Source organism: Oncorhynchus kisutch, linkage group LG17 (genome assembly GCF_002021735.2).
Source record: "Oncorhynchus kisutch isolate 150728-3 linkage group LG17, Okis_V2, whole genome shotgun sequence".
NCBI lineage: Eukaryota > Metazoa > Chordata > Actinopteri > Salmoniformes > Salmonidae > Oncorhynchus > Oncorhynchus kisutch.
Window position 1 is genome coordinate 43,988,860 of NC_034190.2, and position 19,334 is coordinate 44,008,193.

Consider the following 19,334-nt stretch of genomic DNA (forward strand, 5'->3'; position numbering starts at 1 on the left):
TTCAATACAATAATAATAATAATTTGTTTTATAATAAAATAAAAATCCTTAGTCATGTGGACATGAGGAACGCTCTCGACCCGCTCCACAACAAACCCACCGATCTGGATGGGGGCGTGCTCAGCCCGCCGTTACCTGTAGTCCACTATCAGCTCCTTTGTCTTGCTGAAGTTGAGGGAAAGGTTGTTGTCCTGGCACCACACTGCCAGGTCTCTGATCTTACTTAATGATGGTGTTGATGTGAGCCATGACCAGCCTTTAAAAGCATTTCATGGCTACATATGTGAGTGCTATGGGGCGATAGTCATTTAGACAGGTTACCTTACCTTCTTGGGCACAGGGACTATGGTAGTCTGCTTGAAACGTTTGGATTTTTATTTTTTTATATTTTATTATTATTATTTTATTTATATTTATTATTTTATTATGTTCAAACATGTACTATATGTATTACAGACTGGGATCAGGGAGAGGTGGAAAATGTCAGTGAAGAAGCTGATCAAATGAAATGTTATTGGCAGATAACAGATGCTACTGCGGGTGTAGTGAAATGCTTGTGCTTCTTGCTCCGACAGTGCAGTAATATCTATCAAGTAATATCTAACAGTTTTACAACTTCTACCCAAAATAAACGTAAATCTAATTAAGGAATGGATTAAGAATATATGTATATACAAGTATGTCAGAGCGGCATTGGACTAAGATACAGTGGCATAGTATAGAGTACAGTTTATACATATGAGATGAGTAATGCTAGATACAGAGACATTATTAAAGTGGCTCGTGTTTCATTTCTATAAAGTGTCCAGTGATTCCTAATCTATGTCTACAGGCAGCAGCCTCTGATGTGCTGGAGATGGCTATTTAGCAGTCTGATGGCCTTGAGATAGAAGCTGTTTTTCAGTCTCTCGGTCCCAGCTTTGATGCACCTGTACTGACCTCGCCTTCTGGATAATAGCGGGGTGAACAGGCAGTGGCTCGGGTGGTTGATGTCCTTGATCATGCGCATGCTCAAAGCGCATGCTTTGAGTACGCATCCTGGTAATCCGTCTGGCCCTGCGGCCTTGTGAATGTTAACCTATTTAAAGGTCTTACTCATATCAGCTACGAAGAGCGAGATCACATAGTCGTCGGAACAGCTGGTGATCTCATGCATGATTCAGTGTTTGCCTCGAAGTGAGCATAGGTATTTAGCTTGTCTGGTAGGCTCGCAGCTGGGTTTCCCTTTGTAATCTGTGGTAGTTTGCAAGCCATGCCACATCCGACGAGAATCAGAGCCGGTGTAGTAGGATTTAATCTTAGTCCTGTATTGACGCTTTGCCTGTTTTGATGGCTCGTCGTAGCGCGATTTCTTATAAGCGTCCAGATTAGTGTCCCGCTCTTTGAAAGAGGCAGCTCTAGCCTTTAGCTCAGTGCAGATGTTGCCTGTAATCCAAGGCTTGTGGTTGGGTTATGTACGTATGGTCACTGTGGGGACGACGTTGTCGATGCAGTTACTGTATGAAGCCGGTGACTCACGGAACATATTCCAGTCTGTGCTAGTGAAACTGTCCTGTAACTTAACATCTGCTTTATCTGTCCATTTCCATACTGAACCACACTGGTTCCTCCTGTTTGAGTTTTTACCCAAGGTTGCCACCCAGTCTAGACGATGCATATAGAAACACGCAAGATATACATTATCCATGTCCTTGTTCAGCCAAGACTCTGAGAAGCATAGAATATTACAGTTCTTCAGGTCCTGTTGATAGGATAGTCTCGAACGGAGTTCATCCAGTTTGTTCTCCAGTAACTTCACATTCCCCAGCAGAACAGAGGGCAATGGCGGTCTATTTGTGCGCAGACATAAACTCGTTAGGAGGCAGCCTGCCTCTTTTTCGGCGCCGCTTCCTCTTTCCAGTCCCATTAATTAGGGTCTGGTCCGGCATAAACAGGAAAGCTGTGACTTGTTGTAGTAGAGCTCTTCATCCAAATCAAGATTAGTGATCGCTGTTCTGATGTCCAAAAGCTTTTTTCGATCATAGGAAAAGATGGCGGAGACATTATGTAAAAATGCTAAGATCAGCATAAATTAACACAAAATAGCAGAATTGGTCAGGAGCTCATGAAACGGCCGTTATCCACTGCAGCACCATCTTTTAATTTGGAGTTGAGAGAAGAAATTGCAGTTTAAAGCAAATGTTCCTGCAGTTCTAAACATTTTGCCATGGGATTGAGAGGAAATGTTTGTTTTAAAGCAAATTTCCTGCAATTCTACACATTTTGCCATGACTTACGCCATGTTCATATGATATGAGTGAGCGTGACGAACAAAATCAATGGGGCCCCCCGGAGGTCGGGGCCCCTGTGCCAGTGCCTTGCCTTCCAGTCAGTAATTTGGTCATGCAATCTATAAAATGTTAGCTGACATGGGCTAATTGAATGCCTGTCAGTGACTGACATACCAATAGGAAAACTGCTGATTTATTACCAAATTTCAAAATTGCACATTGTATATTCTACTATCCGAACTAACAGTGAGTTGAGACCCTGACTGACTTACTTATGCCTAGAAATAACACTGAGTAAGTGATTTAAAATGCTCTGGAGTGCCTTGATTTCAGTCAGTGTATGGATCTGTATGCAATCTTTATAGCTTGCTGACCCTGGTTTGCTCCTTTGCCATTTGTTTCAATGCAAATGCTATTGAAAAGATGTAGGGATGCACGTTGCCTCAAAGACCTATGGAAATGCAGTAGTCATGCATTAATGTTAAATCCACATTCACAGTATAAAGGGCAAGCTTCATCCTAAGGCTAGGGGCTAGCTAACTGAATGCTGTACTGCACTGTTCCAAGATTTCTCAGAATATTGAGGGCAACATGACTTTTGTATAGCAAGCAGTGACATGGTGAGTATAGTGTACACCATAAGAGAATATATTGATATTAATTATGTTTGTTCATTTCCTGAAAGGCCAGAGATAGAATCTCTCTTTTACCAGAGAGAGTACAAAACACCCCCTTCTTCCCCTTTCTTTCCTTTTGAAATTGTAATTTTTTCCCCCAGAGACAGCAAACATAAAGATGGCCATCTGATGTGCCTGTGTGGACTGAGTGCCTATATTCACTGCCCTCCTTTACATTTACACTTTCTCTCTCCTCTCTCTCCTTTCTCTCTTTTTTCAATGCCCCCCCCCCATCTCTTTACCAGAGAGGGCACACTGAAGGCTGGTGACCGTGTGCTGAGCATAGGCGGGAAGCCCTTACACCGAGAGAAGCATGCTGACGCTCTGACTATGCTGATGCAGTGTAGCCAGGAAGCCCTGTTCCTGATTGAGTATGATGTCTCCCTCATGGGTGAGCACACACATGCCTGGCAGAGGGGGGATATGTGAGAATACGGCAGCCCAGGCCGGGCAACATCACTCTGAGGGTAAATAACGTGTCAGTTCCACAAGAATGTATTAGAGTGTTGTCTGCGCAAGACGCAACCCCAGGATTCACACAGCTCCAAAAACACGAGTAGGAATGGTACAGCAGGTACATACATACAATCGATAAATATACTTTAATAATTCCAATATAGAAGTCTACTCTATATTGTATGGAAGTATACAGACAAACCATCCGGAGGTTTAAGGTGATTTAAAAAATATATATACATTTTGTGGGTTGCATCTAATTATTTTATTCTTCTTAATTAAGTTAAAAAGCAAACGGAGATCTGGGCTTTCATATACCTGAATTAGTCCTAATTAACACTAGTGCTTTCGGAGACAGACAGACAGACGTTCTTGCTTTAGAGCGAGCCCCTCGGAAGGATACAGAATGTTGAGGACAGAGATTGCATCCGTTTGGTGAGGTCAAAGGTCAAATAGCCCTTCAGTCTGTTCTCCTCCAATATGAAAATGAATTTACTACCTTCATCTGGCAAGCAGCACATGCCCCTCAGTACAGCTATAAGTCAGTGACAGTCATGCCTGGGTTAGTCAGCCCGGGTCTGGGACACTCCTCTGGTACGATGACACTTCCCAGGCATGATGACACTCCCCAGGCAGGACAAGGTTGTACGCAAGTCCCATACAAGGTCTCAGACAAGCGGACGTTTCCGTTGCCCTGCAAGCCCCTAGCTCTGTCGATTCTCTGTATCACTGGATAGGTTGTCTCATATGCCATCAGCTGAGACAGATTGACCTCTGTACTGCCCTAGTTGAGAGTTAAGTGAGGTGGGTTGAGGTGAAAGGGAATATCCTTGTTTCAAATATATTTGGAGAGCATCATTATCAAACCAAATGCCCTCAGAAATAAATAATGGGTTCTTCAGTTTAGAGAGAGGAGATAATGAAGAGTGTGGTGATTATTTTCTTTACTATCAAATGAGGACAGACAAACTTATCACACAAGTCAGAGTTATGCTTAAACTAAATATTTATTCACTTATTAATAAGGGAGCAGGTCAAAACAACACACACATATAAAGTTAATTGATTGACTGCTCTACGTTAATGATGGCAGGTATTTTATAGCAAAGACACACCCTTTTCAATCTACATGACAAACAGATGTATAGAATGGGTCACAAGGTTAAGATTTGTATGAAAGGCACCTATAATTCATAGCAGACAGTATCTGCTGTATCAACAATTTTCATTGTGTACAGTAGAGACCAGTGTCTGGGCCCACAACTCCATACTGGAGCCATGTCTCCCTGGTACGATATAGAACAGAAACATTAACTCATGCTCTGGAATGTTCTTTAGGTTTTATCACCCAAAAGACATTGTAAATCTCCTGTCAGTGTTATTTCCCAGAGGCCCATCCTCAGTAGAACACACACACAATAGTTATAAGAATCCTCTATTCATTTGCGTAAAACAACCATTTGATGCAATTAAACTATTATAACATCATCTTGCATTTTTCCACCATAAGAGAAAATAAATGTGTATCAAATCAAACTTGATTTGTCACATGTGCCGAACACAACATGTGTAGACTTTGCCATGAAATGCTTACTTACAAGCCCTTAACCAACAGTGCAGTTCAAAAGAGTTAAGAAAATATTTACCAAGTAGACTAAAATAAAATGTATAATAAAAGGTAACACAATAAGAATAACAATAACGAGGCTCTATACAAGGGGCACCGGTACAGAGTCATTGTGCAGGGGTACAGGTTAGTTGAGGTAATTTGTACATGTTGGTGGGGGTGCATAGATAATAAACAGTAGGTAGCAGCAGTGTAAAAAAAAAGGAGGGGGAGGGGTGTGTGTCAATGTAAATTGGCCGGTGGCGATTTTATTAATTGTTCAGCAGTCTTATGACTTGGGGGTAGAAGCTGTTGAGGAGCCTATTGAACATGCCATACTAATAAAGGTATCAATTATATGAAGAGTCCTCCTTTCTTTCTGTTGAGGAGCCTTTTGGTCCTAGACATGGAGCTCTGTTACCATTTGCAGTGCGGTAGCAGAGAGAACAGTCTATAACTTGGGTGAGTGGAGTCTCTGACAATTGTAAGGGCTTTCCTCTGACACCATCTATTGTGTAGGTCCTGGATGGCAGGAAGCTTGGCCCCAGTGATGTACTGGGCATTTCGCACTACCCTCTTTAGTGCTTTACCGATGCCGAGCAGTTGCCATACCAGGCAGTGATGCAACCGGTCAGGATGCTCTTGATGGTGCAGCTGTAGAACATTTTGAAGATCTGGGGACCCATGCCAAATCTTTTCAGTCTCCTGAGGGGGGAAAGGTTTTGTCGTACCCTCTTCCCGACTGTCTTGGTATGTTTGGACCATGATCATTTGTTGGTGATGTGAACACCAAGGAACTTGAAACTCTCGGCCTACTCTACTACAGCCCGTCCATGTTAATGAGGGCCTGTTCGGCCCGCCTTTTCCTGTAATCCACGATCAGCTCCATTGTCTTGCTCACATTTCCAATATGTCCTAAGTACTCAGACACGGATTTCATCACTTTATACTGTCGCAACCTTAACCCAACACCAAGCGACCTCGTCAATTCGTTACAGTACTATGGATGTTCCCCCCTAATGTTGTGTATGTCTGTGTCTCTCAGAGTCAGTGCAGCAGGCCTCTGGCCCCCTACTGGTGGAGATAGTGAAGTGTCCTGCAGCCAGCCTGGGTGTTAGCCTAGCTACTGCTGTGTACAAGAACAAACAGGTCATCGTCATCGACAAGATCAAACAAGCCAGTGTGGTGGAAAGGTGAGGCAAGCCACCTGTCACAAACAATGTCTCACTTTTTACTTGAGTACCAAAGAGACCATACTGTATTTTGCACGACAATTGAGAAGCTTTAGAATAAATGTGATAAGCTTTTCTCCTTTCAAATCCCTCTCTGTCTGTCCCTTTCTTACCCCCTCTTTCTCTCAGGTGTGGGGCATTGCATATAGGTGATCTCATTCTGTCTATAGACGGGACCAGCACTGAGCACTGTTCCCTGATGGAGGCCACGCAGCTATTGGCCCAAACCTCTGACATTGTCAAATTGGAGATCCTTCCAGCCAATCAGAGCAGACTTCCCATGAGACCCCAAGACACAGGTCAGTCTATCAGAGGACTTGAGCCATATCCCAACACACTTCAAGGCGTCCGCTCCTCACAGGACTTTGTTTATGTAATGTTTAGGTAGTTTTCTATGTACAATGGCTTCAGAAAGTACCCCTTAACTTATTCCATATTTTGTTGTTATAGAATGACTTCAAAATGGAGTAGATTTTTTTAAATATTTTTTTTACCCCATAATGACAAAGTGAAAACATGATTTTAGATATTTTTACAAATGTATTGAAAATTAAATACAGAAATATCTAAGTCACATACAGTACCAGTCAAAAGTTTGGACACTTCTCCTCCTTCAACGTTTTTTTTTATTGTTTGCTATTTTCTACATTGTAGAATAATAGTGAGGACATCAAAACTATGAAATAACACATATTGAATAATTTTGTAACCAAAAAAGTGTTAAATCCAAATATATTTTATATTTGAGATTCTTCAAATTAGCCACCCTTTGCCTTAATTAGAGCTTTGCACACTCTTGGCATTTTCTCAACCAGCTTCATGAGGTATCACCTGGAATGCATTTCAATTAACAGGTGTACCTTGTTAAAAGTTCATTTATGGAGTTTCTTTCCTTCTTAATGTGTTTGAGCCAATCAGTTGTGTTGTGACAAGGTAGCTTTGGTATACAGAAGATAGCCCTTATGTCCATATTATGTCAAGAACAGCTAAAATAAGCAAAGAGAAACAACAGTTCCTCATTACTTTAAGACATGAAGGTCAGTCAATACGGAAAATGTCAAGAACTTTGAAAGTTTCTTCAAGTACAGTTGCAAAAACCATCCAGCACCATGATGAAAATGGCTCTGATGAGGACCGCCACAGGAAAGGAAGACCCAGAGTTCCCTCTGCTGCAGAGGATAAGTTCATTAGTTACCAGCCTCAGAAATCTGCAATTAACTGCACTTCAAATTGCAGCCCAAATAAATCCCAGAGCTTCCCAGAGTTCAAGTAACAGACACATCTCAACATCAACTGTTCAGGGGAGACTGCGTGAATCAGGCCTTCATGTTCGAATTGCTGCCAAGAAACCACTACTAAAGGACACCAATAAGAAGAAGAGACTTGCTTGGGCCAAGAAACATAAGCAATGAACATTAGACCGGTGGAAATCTGTTCAAATTTGAGATGTTTGGTTCCAACCGCCATGTCGAATGATCTCCGCATGTGTGATTCCCACTGTGAAGCATGGAGGTGGAGGTGTGATGCTGTGGTGTGCTTTGCTGGTGACACTGTCAGTGATTCATTTAGAATTCAATGCATACTTAACCAGTATGGCTACCACAGCATTCTGCAGCGATACGTAGTCCCAATACGTAGTCTGGTTTGTTCTTAGTGGGACTATCATGGGGCGGCAGCGTAGCCTAGTGGTTAGAGCGAGGTACAAATCTGTCATTCTGCCCCTGAACAGGCAGTTAACCCACTGTTCCCAGGCCGTCATTGAAAATAAGAATGTGTTCTTAACTGACTTGCCTGGTTAAATAAAGGTAAAATAAAAAAATAAAAAATCATTTGTTTTTCAAAAGAACAATAACCCAAAACATACATACATACTCTGTAAGGGCTGTTTTTCAAAGAAGGAGAGTCATTGAGTGTTGCATCAGATGACCTGCCCTCCACAATCACCCGACCTCAACCCAAGTGAGAATATTTGGGATATGTTGGACCGGAGAGTGAAGGAAAAGCAGCAAGTGCTCAGCATATGTGGGTAGTCCTTCAAGACTGTTGTAAAAGCATTCCAGGTGACTACCTCATGAAGCTGGTTGAGATAATGCCAAGTGTGTGCAAAGCTGTCATCAAGCCAAAGGGTGGTGACTTTGAAGAAGCTCAAATATATTTGGATTTGTTTAACACTTTTTTAGTTACAACATGATTCCATATGATTCCATGATTCCGTGTTATTTCATAGTTTTGATATCTTCACTATTATTCTACAATGTAGAAAATAGTAAAAAATAAAGAAAAATGAATGAGGAGGAGTGTCCAAACTTTTGACTGGTACTGTTAGTATTCACCCCCCTGAGTCAATACATGTAAGAATCACATTTGGAAGTGAGTCTTTCTGGGTAAGTCTCTTAAAATACTTGCACACCTGGATTTTACAGTATTTGCACATTGATTATTTTTTTCATTCTTCAATCTCTGTCAAGTTGGTTGTTGATCATTGCTAGTCAGCCATTTTCAAGTTTTTGCCATAGATTTTTAAGCCAATTTTAGTCAAAACTGTAACTAGACCACTCGGGAAGATTCAGTGTCATCTTGAAAAGTAAATCAGTGTATATTTGGCCTTGTGTTTTAGGTTATTGTCCTGCTGCAAGGTGAATTTGTCTCCCAGTGTCTGTTGGAAAGCAGACTGAACCCTGTTTTCCTGTAGGATTTTGCCGGTGCTTAGCTTTATTCAGTTTATTTTTATCAAAAAAAATTCCCTATTCCTTGCCGATGACCAGCATACCCATAACATGATGCAGACGCCACCATTCTTGAAAATAAACTACATGGTATGTGGACACTTACTCGTCAAACATCTTATTCCAAAATCATAATAGGGAGTTGGTCCCCCTTTTCTTCTATTAAGAAGGTTTTCCACTAGATGTTGGAACATTTCTACGGGGACTTGCTTCCCGTAGCCACAAGCGTATTAGCGAAGTCTGGCACTGATGTTGGACGATTAGGCCTGGCTCGCAGTCGGTGTTCCAATTGATCCCAAAGGTTTTCGATGGGGTTGAGGTCAGGGCTCTGTGCAGGCCAGTCAAGTTCTTCCACACTGATCTCGACAAACTATTTCTCTATGGACCTCGCTTTGTGCATGGTGGCATTGTCATGCTGAAACAGGAAAAGGCCTTCCCCAAACTGATGCCACAATGTTGGAAGCATAGAATCGTCTAGAATGTCATTGTATGCTGTAGTGCTAAGATTTCCCTTCACTGGAACTAAGGTGCCTAGCCCGAACCATGAAAAAAAGCCCCAGACCATTATTCCTCCCTCCACAAAACTTTAAAGTTGGCACTATGCATTGGGGTAGGTAGAGTTTTTCTGGCATCTGCCAAACCAAGATTCGTCCATCGGACTGCCAGATGGTGAAGCGCGATTCATTACTCCAGAGAAGGAGTCTCTACTGCTCCAGAGTCCAATGGTGATGACCTTTACACCACTCCAGCTGACGCTTGGCATTGCGAATGGTGATCTTAGACTTGTGTGTGGCTGCTCGGCCATGGAAACCCTTTTCAAGATGCTCCCAACGAACAGTTCTTGTGCTGATGTTGCTCCATGAGGCAATTTGTAACTCGGTAGTGATTGTTGTAACCGAGGACAGACAGTTTTTACAGGCTACACGTTTCAGCACTCAGTGGTCCCGTTCTGTGAGCTTGTGTGGTCTACCACTTTGCGGCTGAGCCGTTGTTTCTCCTAGACGTTCACACTTCATAATAACAGCACTTACAGTTGACTGGGGCAGCTCTAGGGCAGAAGTTTGACGAAGTGACTTGTTGGAAAGGTGGCATCCTATGATGGTGCCACATTGAAAATCACTGAGCTCTTTACTACAGGCCATTCTACTGCCGATGTTTGTGTTTAGACATTGCATGGTTGTGTGCTTGGTTTTATACATGTGGCTGAAATAGCTGAATCCACTAATTTGAAGGGGTGTCCACATACTTTTGTAGTGTATGAAGAGTGGTACTCAGTGACATGTTGTTGGATTTGCCTCCAACATAATGCTTTGTATTCAGAACATATAGTTCATTGCCTTGCAAAATATTTAGCAGTTTCACTTTATTGCCTTATTGCAAACAGGATGGATGTTGTGGAATATTTTTATTCTGTACAGGCGTCCTTCTTTTTACTGTCATTTAGGTTAGTATTGTGGAGTAACTACACTGCTCAAAAAAATAAAGGTAACGCTTAAACAACACAATGTAATTCCAAGTCAATCACACTTCTGTGAAATCAAACTGTCCACTTAGGAAGCATCACTGATTGACAATAAATGTCACATGCTGTTGTGCAAATGGAATAGACAACAGGTGGAAATTATAGGCAATTAGCAAGACACCCCCAATAAAGGAGTGGTTCTGCAGGTGATAACCACAGCCCACTTCTCAGTTTCTATGCCTCCTGGCTGATGTTTTGGTCACTTTTGAATGCTGGCGGTGCTTTCACTCTAGTGGTAGCATGAGACGGAGTCTACAACCCACACAAGTGGCTCAGGTAGTGCAGCTCATCCAGGATGGCACATCAATGCGAGCTGTGGCAAGAAGGTTTGCTGTGTCTGTCAGCGTAGTGTCCAGAGCATGGAGGCGCTACCAGGAGACAGGCCAGTACATCAGGAGACGTGGAGGAGGCCGTAGGAGGGCAACAACCCAGCAGCAGGACCGCTACCTCCGCCTTTGTGCAAGGAGGAGCAGGAGGAGCACTGCCAGAGCCCTGCAAAATGACCTCCAGCAGGCCAAATGTGCATGTGTCTGCTCAAACGGTCAGAAACAGACTCCATGAGGGTGGTATGAGGGCCCGACGTCCACAGGTGGGGGTTGTGCTTACAGCCCAACACCGTGCATGACATTTGGCATTTGCCAGAGAACACCAAGATTGGCAAATTCGCCACTGGCGCCCTGTGCTCTTCACAGATGAAAGCAGGTTCACACTGAGCACATGTGACAGACGTGACAGTCTGGAGAATGTTCTGCTGCCTGCAACATCCTCCAGCATGACCGGTTTGGCGGTGGGTCAGTCATGGTGTGGGGTGGCCAGAGGTAGCCTGACTGCCATTAGGTACTGAGATGAGATCCTCAGACCCCTTGTGAGACCATATGCTGGTGCGGTTGGCCCTGGGTTCCTCCTAATGCAAGACAATGCTAGACCTCATGTGGCTGGAGTGTGTCAGCAGTTCCTGCAAGAGGAAGGCATTGATGCTATGGACTGGCCCGCCCATTCCCCAGACCTGAATCCAATTGAGCAAATCTGGGACAGCATGTCTCACTCCATCCACCAACGCCACGTTGCACCACAGACTGTCCAGGACTTGGCGGATGCTTTAGTCCAGGTCTGGGAGGAGATCAGGAGACCATCCGCCACCTCATCAGGAGCATGCCCAGGCGTTGTAGGGAGGTCATACAGGCACGTGGAGGCCACACACACTACTGAGCCTCTTGTTTTAAGGACATTACATCAAAGTTGGATCAGCCTGTAGTATGGTTTTGTGTCACTCCAAATCCAGACCTCCATGGGTTGATACATTTGATTTCCATTGATAATTTTTGTGTGATTTTGTTGTCAGCACATTCAACTATGAAAAGAAAAAAGTATTTAATACAAATATTTCATTCATTCAGATCTAGGATGTGTTATTTTAGTGTTCCCTTTATTTTTTTGAGCAGTGTACAATGTTGTTGAGCCATCCTCAGTTTTCTCCTATCACAGCCATTATACTCTGTAACTGTTTTTAAAGTCACCATTGGCCTCATGGTGAAATCCCTGAGCTGATCCCTTCCTCACCAGCAACTGAGTTAGGGAGGACACCTGTATCTTTGTAGTGACTGGGTATATAGATACATCATCCAAGGTGTAATTGAGATATTCAGTCTGCTGTTAAAAAAGAATATCTACCGATAGGTGACCTTCTTTATCGAGACATTGGAAAACCTCCCTGGTCTTTGGGGTTGTATCTTCGTTTGAAATTCACTGCTCGACTGAGGTGCTTTACAGATAATTGTATGTTTGGGGTACAGAGATGAGGTAGTCATTCAAAAATAATATTAAACACTATTATTGCACACAGAGTGAGTCCCTGCAACTTATTATTTTAAATAATTTGTAAAAAAGATTCTGAAAACATGATTCTACATTAACATGATAGGGTATTGTGTGTAGGCCAGTGACACAATATCTCAATTGAATTAATTACAAATTCAAAATGTGGAAAAAGTCTAGGGGTGTGCATACTTTCTGAAGGCACTGTCTGTTACCCAGCAGACACAATCCAGATAAACTGCGTTTTCAGCATAAACACACCCCTACATGGTCACCTTTGTTAACTGCTGCTGCTTTAAAGGGACTGCAGAGGGTTTGCTGCCTCCTCCCACATTCTGTGAATCACGCTGAGTGTGGAAAGTGCTGGGAGGCAAGCCTTGTGCCCTGGGGTAGACCGCCGGCCTCTTATTCATAGTGGCAAGCTACGCACCCACAAACACACACCTCTCTGGGATGGTTCATGCCGTGTTTTTTTCCCAGGCTTTTATCTGGCCCAACGGTTTGAGGTGGTTTCGTAGCATGTGAAGCTGGAAGGGATCACTGAAACTGATGTGTGGTAGAACTATCACATGAACTATCACATGTGTCGAATACAATAGGTGTAGGCCTTTATGTGAAATGCTTACTTACTACGAGCCCCTAACCAACAATGCAGTTGTTGCATTGGATAAGAAATAAAAGTAACAAGTAATTAAAGATCAGCAGTAAAATGACAATAGCAAGACCAGGGGGGTACCGGTACAGAGTCAATGTGCAGTGGCACCGGTTAGTTGAGGTAATATGTACATGTAGGTAGAGTTATTAAAGTGACTATGCATAGATGATAACAACAGAGAGTACCAGCAGTTTAAAAGGTGGGGAAATGCAAATAGTCTGGGTAGCCATTTGATTAAATGTTCAGGAGTCTTATGGCTTGGGGTAGAAGCTGTTTAGAAGCCTCTTGGACCTAGACTTAGCGCTCCAGTACCGCTTGCCGTAGAGAGAACAGTCTGTGACTAAGGTGGCTGGAGTCTTTGACAATTTTTAGGGCCTTCCTCTGACACCGCCTGGTATAGAGGTCCTGAATGGCAGGAATCTTGTCCCCAGTGATGTACTGGGCCATACGCAGTACCCTCTGTAGTGCCTTGCGTTCGGAGGCACTACAGAGGGAGAATGCCAAGTTGCCATTCCAGGCAGTGATGCAACTAGTCAGGATGCTCTCGATGGTGCAGTTCTTTTGAGGATCTGAGGACCCTTGCCAAATCTTTTCAGTCTCTTGAGGGGGAATAGGTTTTGTTGTGCTCTCTTCACGACTGTCTTGGTGTGCTTGGACCATGTTTGTTTGTTGGTGATGTGGACACCAAGGAACTTGAAGCTCTCAACCTGCTCCACTGCAGCCCCGTCGATGAGAATGGGGGTGTGCTCGGTCCTCCTTTTTCCTGTAGTCCACAATCATCTCCTTTGTCTTGATCACATTGAGGGAGAGGTTGTCCTCGCACCACACGGCCAGGTCTCTGACGTCCTCCCTATAGGCTGTCTCGTCGTTGTTGGTGATCGGGCCTACTACCACTGTTGCGTCATCGGCAAACTTAATGATGGTGTTGGAGTCGTGCCTGGCATTGCAGTCATGAGTGAACAGGGAGTACAGGATGGGACGGAGCACGAACCCCTAAGGGGCCCCTGTGTTGAGGATCAGCATGGCAGATGTGTTGTTACCTAACCTTGCCACCTGAGGGCAGTCCGTCAGGAAGTCCAGGATCCAGTTGCAGAGGGAGGTGTTTAGTACAAGGGTCCTTAGCTTATTGATGAACTTTGAGGGCACTATGGTGTTGAACGCTGAGCTGTAGTCAATAAATAGCATTCTCATGTAGGTGTTCCTTTTGTCCAGGTGGGAAAGGGCAGTGTGGAGTGCAATAGAGAGAGCATCATCTGTGGATATGTTGGGCGGTAAAGCAAATTGGAGTGGGTCTAGGGTTTCTGGGATAATGTGTTGATGTGAGCCATGACCAGCCTTTCAAAGCACTTCATTGCTACAGACGTAAGTGCTACGGGTCAGTAGTCATTCAGGCAGATTACCTTCGTGTTCTTGGGCACAGGCGGTCTGCTTAAAGCATGTTGGTATTACAGACTCCGATAGGGAGAGGTTAAAAATGTCAGTGAAGACTCTTGTCAGCTGGTCAGTGAATGCTCGCAGTACACATCCTGGTAGTCCATCTGGCCATGCGGCCTTGTGAATGTTGACTTGTTTAAAGGTCTTACTCACATCGGTTGCGGAGACCATGATCACACAGTCTTCCCGAAGAGCTGGTGCTCCCATGCATGTTTCAGTGTTATTTGCCTCAAAGCGAGCATTGAAGTAGTTTAGCTCGTCTACAGATGCTTCCCTTTGTAGTCTGTAATGGCTTGCAAGCCCTGCCACATCCGACGAGCGTCAGAGCCGGTGAAGTATGATTCGATCTTAGTCCTATATTGATGCTTTGCCTGTTTAATAGTTCGTCTGAGGGCATAGCGGATAGATTTCTTATAAGCTTCCGGGTTAGTCCCGCTCCTTGAAAGCGGCAGCTCTAGCCTTTAACTCAGTGTAAATGTTGCCTGTAATCCATGGCTTCTGGTTGGGGTACGCACGGTCACTGTGTGGATGACATCATCAATGCACTTATTGATGAAGCCATCGGAGGAATCCCGGAATATATTCCAGTCTGTGCTAGCAAAACAGTCCCGTAGCTCAGCATCTGCTTCATCTGATCACTTTTTTTATTGCTTTAGTCACTGATGCGTCCTGCTTTAATTTTTGCTTGTAAGCAGGATTCAGGAGCATAGAACAACTATGCTGTGGCTTACTCTTATCTTCAGTAGCTGTCTTATCTGTGGTGGGCGTCTTAGCTTTAGTGTACGGTTCTTATGGTTGTTTTGAAAAATAAATATTGTGGAGTCATTAGCGAGATCCCCATTAGCTAATGGAGTTGGACTGTATCACTAACCAATGCATGTACTCAAGATAATGAAAACAAATCAGGAAGTGTTTGACTGACTTTTTATTTATTGCTTATTAAATGTAATTTTTTTATGTCCTTCAAACTTGGACTAGATGTAGATTCATTATTGAAATGAAATGCCACAACGGCAACATTATATTTTAATGATAAATACAATTTGGGTATTATACGTGATCATAAAATGCAATTTGTCTAATCCTCGCGGGGGGATTTAGTAAGACTGACATAGCAACAAATATATTAGCTGCTTCTCTTCCACAGTAAAGATAGGAAATAGAGTTGTTAAAGCGCTTCTCTAGGTGAGTTTTATCTCTAAGCTGCAGGAGCCAAAGGTTTACAGGACCACAGAGTGAGATGGAAGTTGCCCGTAACTAATGAGCCAGGGTCAGACATCTTGTCACTTCTTATGATTAGGCATAGGGGATAGGAAAGGGTTATAATGACAACTTCTACCTGAGACCAATGTGGACGTTTGAAAATAGTTTGGGGTTTACCTACATGCATTCAGAAGACATACTATGACGTCTTGGACTTAACCAGGTGTCCTGAATCTGTGAGACATCCATGGGTTCATACACTATAGATATAAAAGTATGTGCACACCCTTGAAACGAGTGGATTCGGCTATTTCAGCCACACCCATTGCTGACAGATTTATAGAATCGAGCACACAGCCATGCAATATCCATAGACAAACATTGGCAGTAGAATGGGCCTTACTGAAGAGCTCAGTGACTTTCAAACATGGCACTGTCATAGGATGCCACCTTTCCAACAAGTCACTTCGTCAAATTTCTGCCCTACTAGAGCTTCCCCGGTCAACTGTAAGTGCTGTTATTGTGAAATGGAAACGTCTAGGAGCAACAACGGCTCAGCCGCTCACTACCGAGTTCCAAACTGCCTCTGGAAACAACGTCATCACAATAACTATTAACCGGGAGCTTCATGAAATGAGTTTCCATGACTAAACAGCCACACATAAGCCTAAGATCACCATGTGCAATGCCAAGCGTCTGCTGAAATGGTGTAAAGCTCGTGGACACTGGAACAGTGGAAACGCGTTCAATGGAATGATGAATCGCACTTCACCATCTGGCAGTCCGACGGTTGAATCTGGGTTTGGATGATGCCAGGAGAACGCTACCTGCTCCAATGCATAGTGCCAACTGCAAAGTTTGATGGGGGAGGAATAATAATCTGGGGATGTTTTTCATGGTTCGGGCTAGTCCACTTAGTTCAAGTGAAAGGAAATCTTAGCGCTACAGAATACAATGACATTCTAGACAATCCTGTGCTACCAACTTTGAGGCATCAGTTTGGGGAAGGCAATTTCCTGTTTCAGCATGACAATGACCCATTGCACAAAGAGTGGTCCATACAGAAATGGTTTGACGAGGTCGGTGTGGAAGAACTTGACTGTCCTGCACAGAGCCCTGACCTCAACCCAATCGTACACCTTTGGGGTGAATTGGAACGCTGACTGCTAGCCAGGCCTAATTGCCCAACATCAGTGCCAGACCTCACTAATGCTCGTGTGGCTGAATGGAAGCAAGTACGTGCAGCAATGTTCCAACATCTAGTGGAAAGCCTTCCTTGAGGAGTGGAGGCTGTTATAGCTGGGGGACCAACTCCATATTAATGCCCATGATTTGGAATGAGATGTTCGACGAGTGGGTGTCCACATACTTTTGGTCATGTAGTGTATTAACATGTTTCCTGCAAATCCTTCCATGTGAGGGGGGAGGCTGTCACAGATTAAGACTGTACAAATGGAGCACTGAGGATTACTGTCGTGTGTAATTCTCATTGTTAAATATAGCTGCAAGGTTTGTGTGCGTTCAAGTGTGGAGCATAACTCCACATTTTTCCTTTGACTGTTTCATTAAATTTGTTTTTAATACATTGAAAATAACAGACAATACTTCATCTTTAGGCTATAACCTGTGCTTTATAGCATTTAAGAATACAAATAATTTGTAAAAGGAGTCAAGTCTATCGACACTGTAAATGCAATCAAAAAAGTGGAACATTTCAGAACAGTCATTATTCTCTGTTATAAACTGGGTGGTTCGAGCCCTGAGTGCTGACTGGCTGACAGCCATGGTATATCAGAACGCATACCATGGGTTTGACAAAACATTTATTTTTACTGCTCTAATTACATTGGTAACCAGTTTATGATAGCAATAAGGCACCTGGGGGTTTGATATATGGCAATATACCACGGTTAAGGGCTTTGTCCAGGCACTCTGCGTCGTGTCATACTTAAGAACATCCCTTAGCCGTAGTATATTGGCCATATACCACACCTTCTTGGGGCTTATTGCTTAATTGTGTGGCATCTGTCTCCAGTCGCATTAACTTTTCACCCAATCGAATAAAGCTTACCAGTCAAAACAGTTTTTGCATATTTGACATTTTGTGATGTTTTGGTCTTACACGGAACCCAAACCGGCTGCGCGCGAGTGCCATCGGGCGCTATCGTGCATAAATGTATTTTGTCCCCCTACACCAAACGCGACATGCAGGTTAAAATATCAAAACAAACTCAACCAATTACATTAATTTGGGGACAGGTCGAAAAGCATTAAACATGTATGGCAATTTAGCTAGTTAGCTTGCACTTGCTAGCTAATTTGTCCTGGGATATAAACATTGAGTTGTTATTTTACCTGAAATGCACAAGGTCTTCGACAATTAATCCACACATAAAATGGCCAACCGAATCGTTTCTAGCCTTCCAGGCTTTTTCATCTTTGAATTTATATGGTGATTGGCATCTACACTTTTACCACGACAACCGGCAAAACATTTTGTCTTTCAATCACCCATGTGAGTATAACCAATGAGGAAATGGCAAGTGGGTACCTGCTTCTATAAACCAATGAGGAGATGGGAGAGGCAGGACTTTCAGCGCGATCTGCATCAGAAATACAAATGAGTTCTATTTTATCCCTTGGCATCGCATACGCTCGTTGGCGCAATAATTGAATAGCATGGATTTCTACATGTATTTTGCGACGCTGGCGCACGCGACGTGACCGGTCTGGTCAGCATGTTAGGCGTTTTTTGGGGGGACTGTAGGTGCTCACAATTTGTTTTGTTGTTGAAAATTACTACTTGATCAACAGTACTACTTCTAGTAGGAGTGGAAATGTAACAGTATAACTTTAAACCGTCCCCTCGCCCATCCTCGGACGCGAACCAGGGACCCTCTGCACACATCAACAACTGACACCCACGAAGCATCGATAACCATCGCTCCACAAAAGGAACTACTACTTCAAGGTCTCAGAGCAAGTGACGTCACCGATTGAAACGCTATTTAGCGCGCACCACCGCTAACTAAGCTAGCCGTTTCACATCCATTACACTCACCCCCCTTTTGACCTCCTCCTTTTCCGCAGCAACCAGTGATCCGGGTCAACAGCATCAATGTAACAGTATAACTTTAGACTGCCCCCTCGCCCATTCCCGGGCGCGAACCAGGGACCCTCTTTACACATCAACAACAGTCACCCCTCGAAGCATCGTTACCCGTCGCTCCACAAAAGCCACGGCCCTTGCAGAGCAAGGGGAACCACTACTTCAAGGTCTCAGAGCAAGTGACGTCACCAATTGAAACGCTATTTAGCGCACACCACCGCTAACTAAGCTAGCCGTTTCACATCCGTTACAGAAACATGAAGTGTTGTCATTTAACGAGAGACTAGTTTCAATGCAAAGATTTTCACTTGAGAAATACTGCACCAAACATCTTAGTGAGATGTAAAAATGTAAAAATTTAATGACAGATTTCTTAATTCTGACAAATTTCAGGAAGTGTTTCTGGCTAGTGCTCCCGAGTGGCGCCGTGGTCTAAGGCGTCACTACAGTCCCTGGTTTGAATCCAGGCTCTATTACATCCGGTCATGATTGGGAGTCCCATAGGGCGGCGCACAATTGGCCCAGCATCGTCCGAGTTTGGCCGGGGTAGGCTGTCATTGTAAATAAGAATTTGTTCTTAACTGACTTGCCTGGTAAAAAATTTTAAGGAGTCAACATTCAAATGTTGT

The 19,334-nt window shown here is 43.6% G+C and overlaps 1 protein-coding gene across 6 annotated transcripts in view; it reads left to right on the plus strand.

Moving 5' to 3' along the window:
* The window catches only part of LOC109906953 (glutamate receptor-interacting protein 2), an 82,148-nt gene that overhangs the window by 36,442 nt on the left and 26,372 nt on the right, over window positions 1-19,334 (plus strand). For all 6 annotated transcript variants that reach the window (XM_031793877.1, XM_031793878.1, XM_031793879.1 and 3 more), the window contains exons 7-9: window positions 3,193-3,338; window positions 6,055-6,202; window positions 6,371-6,540. In XM_031793877.1, the coding sequence (XP_031649737.1) occupies window positions 3,193-3,338; window positions 6,055-6,202; window positions 6,371-6,540 (464 nt within the window). The remainder of the gene's footprint in view (window positions 1-3,192; window positions 3,339-6,054; window positions 6,203-6,370; window positions 6,541-19,334) is intronic.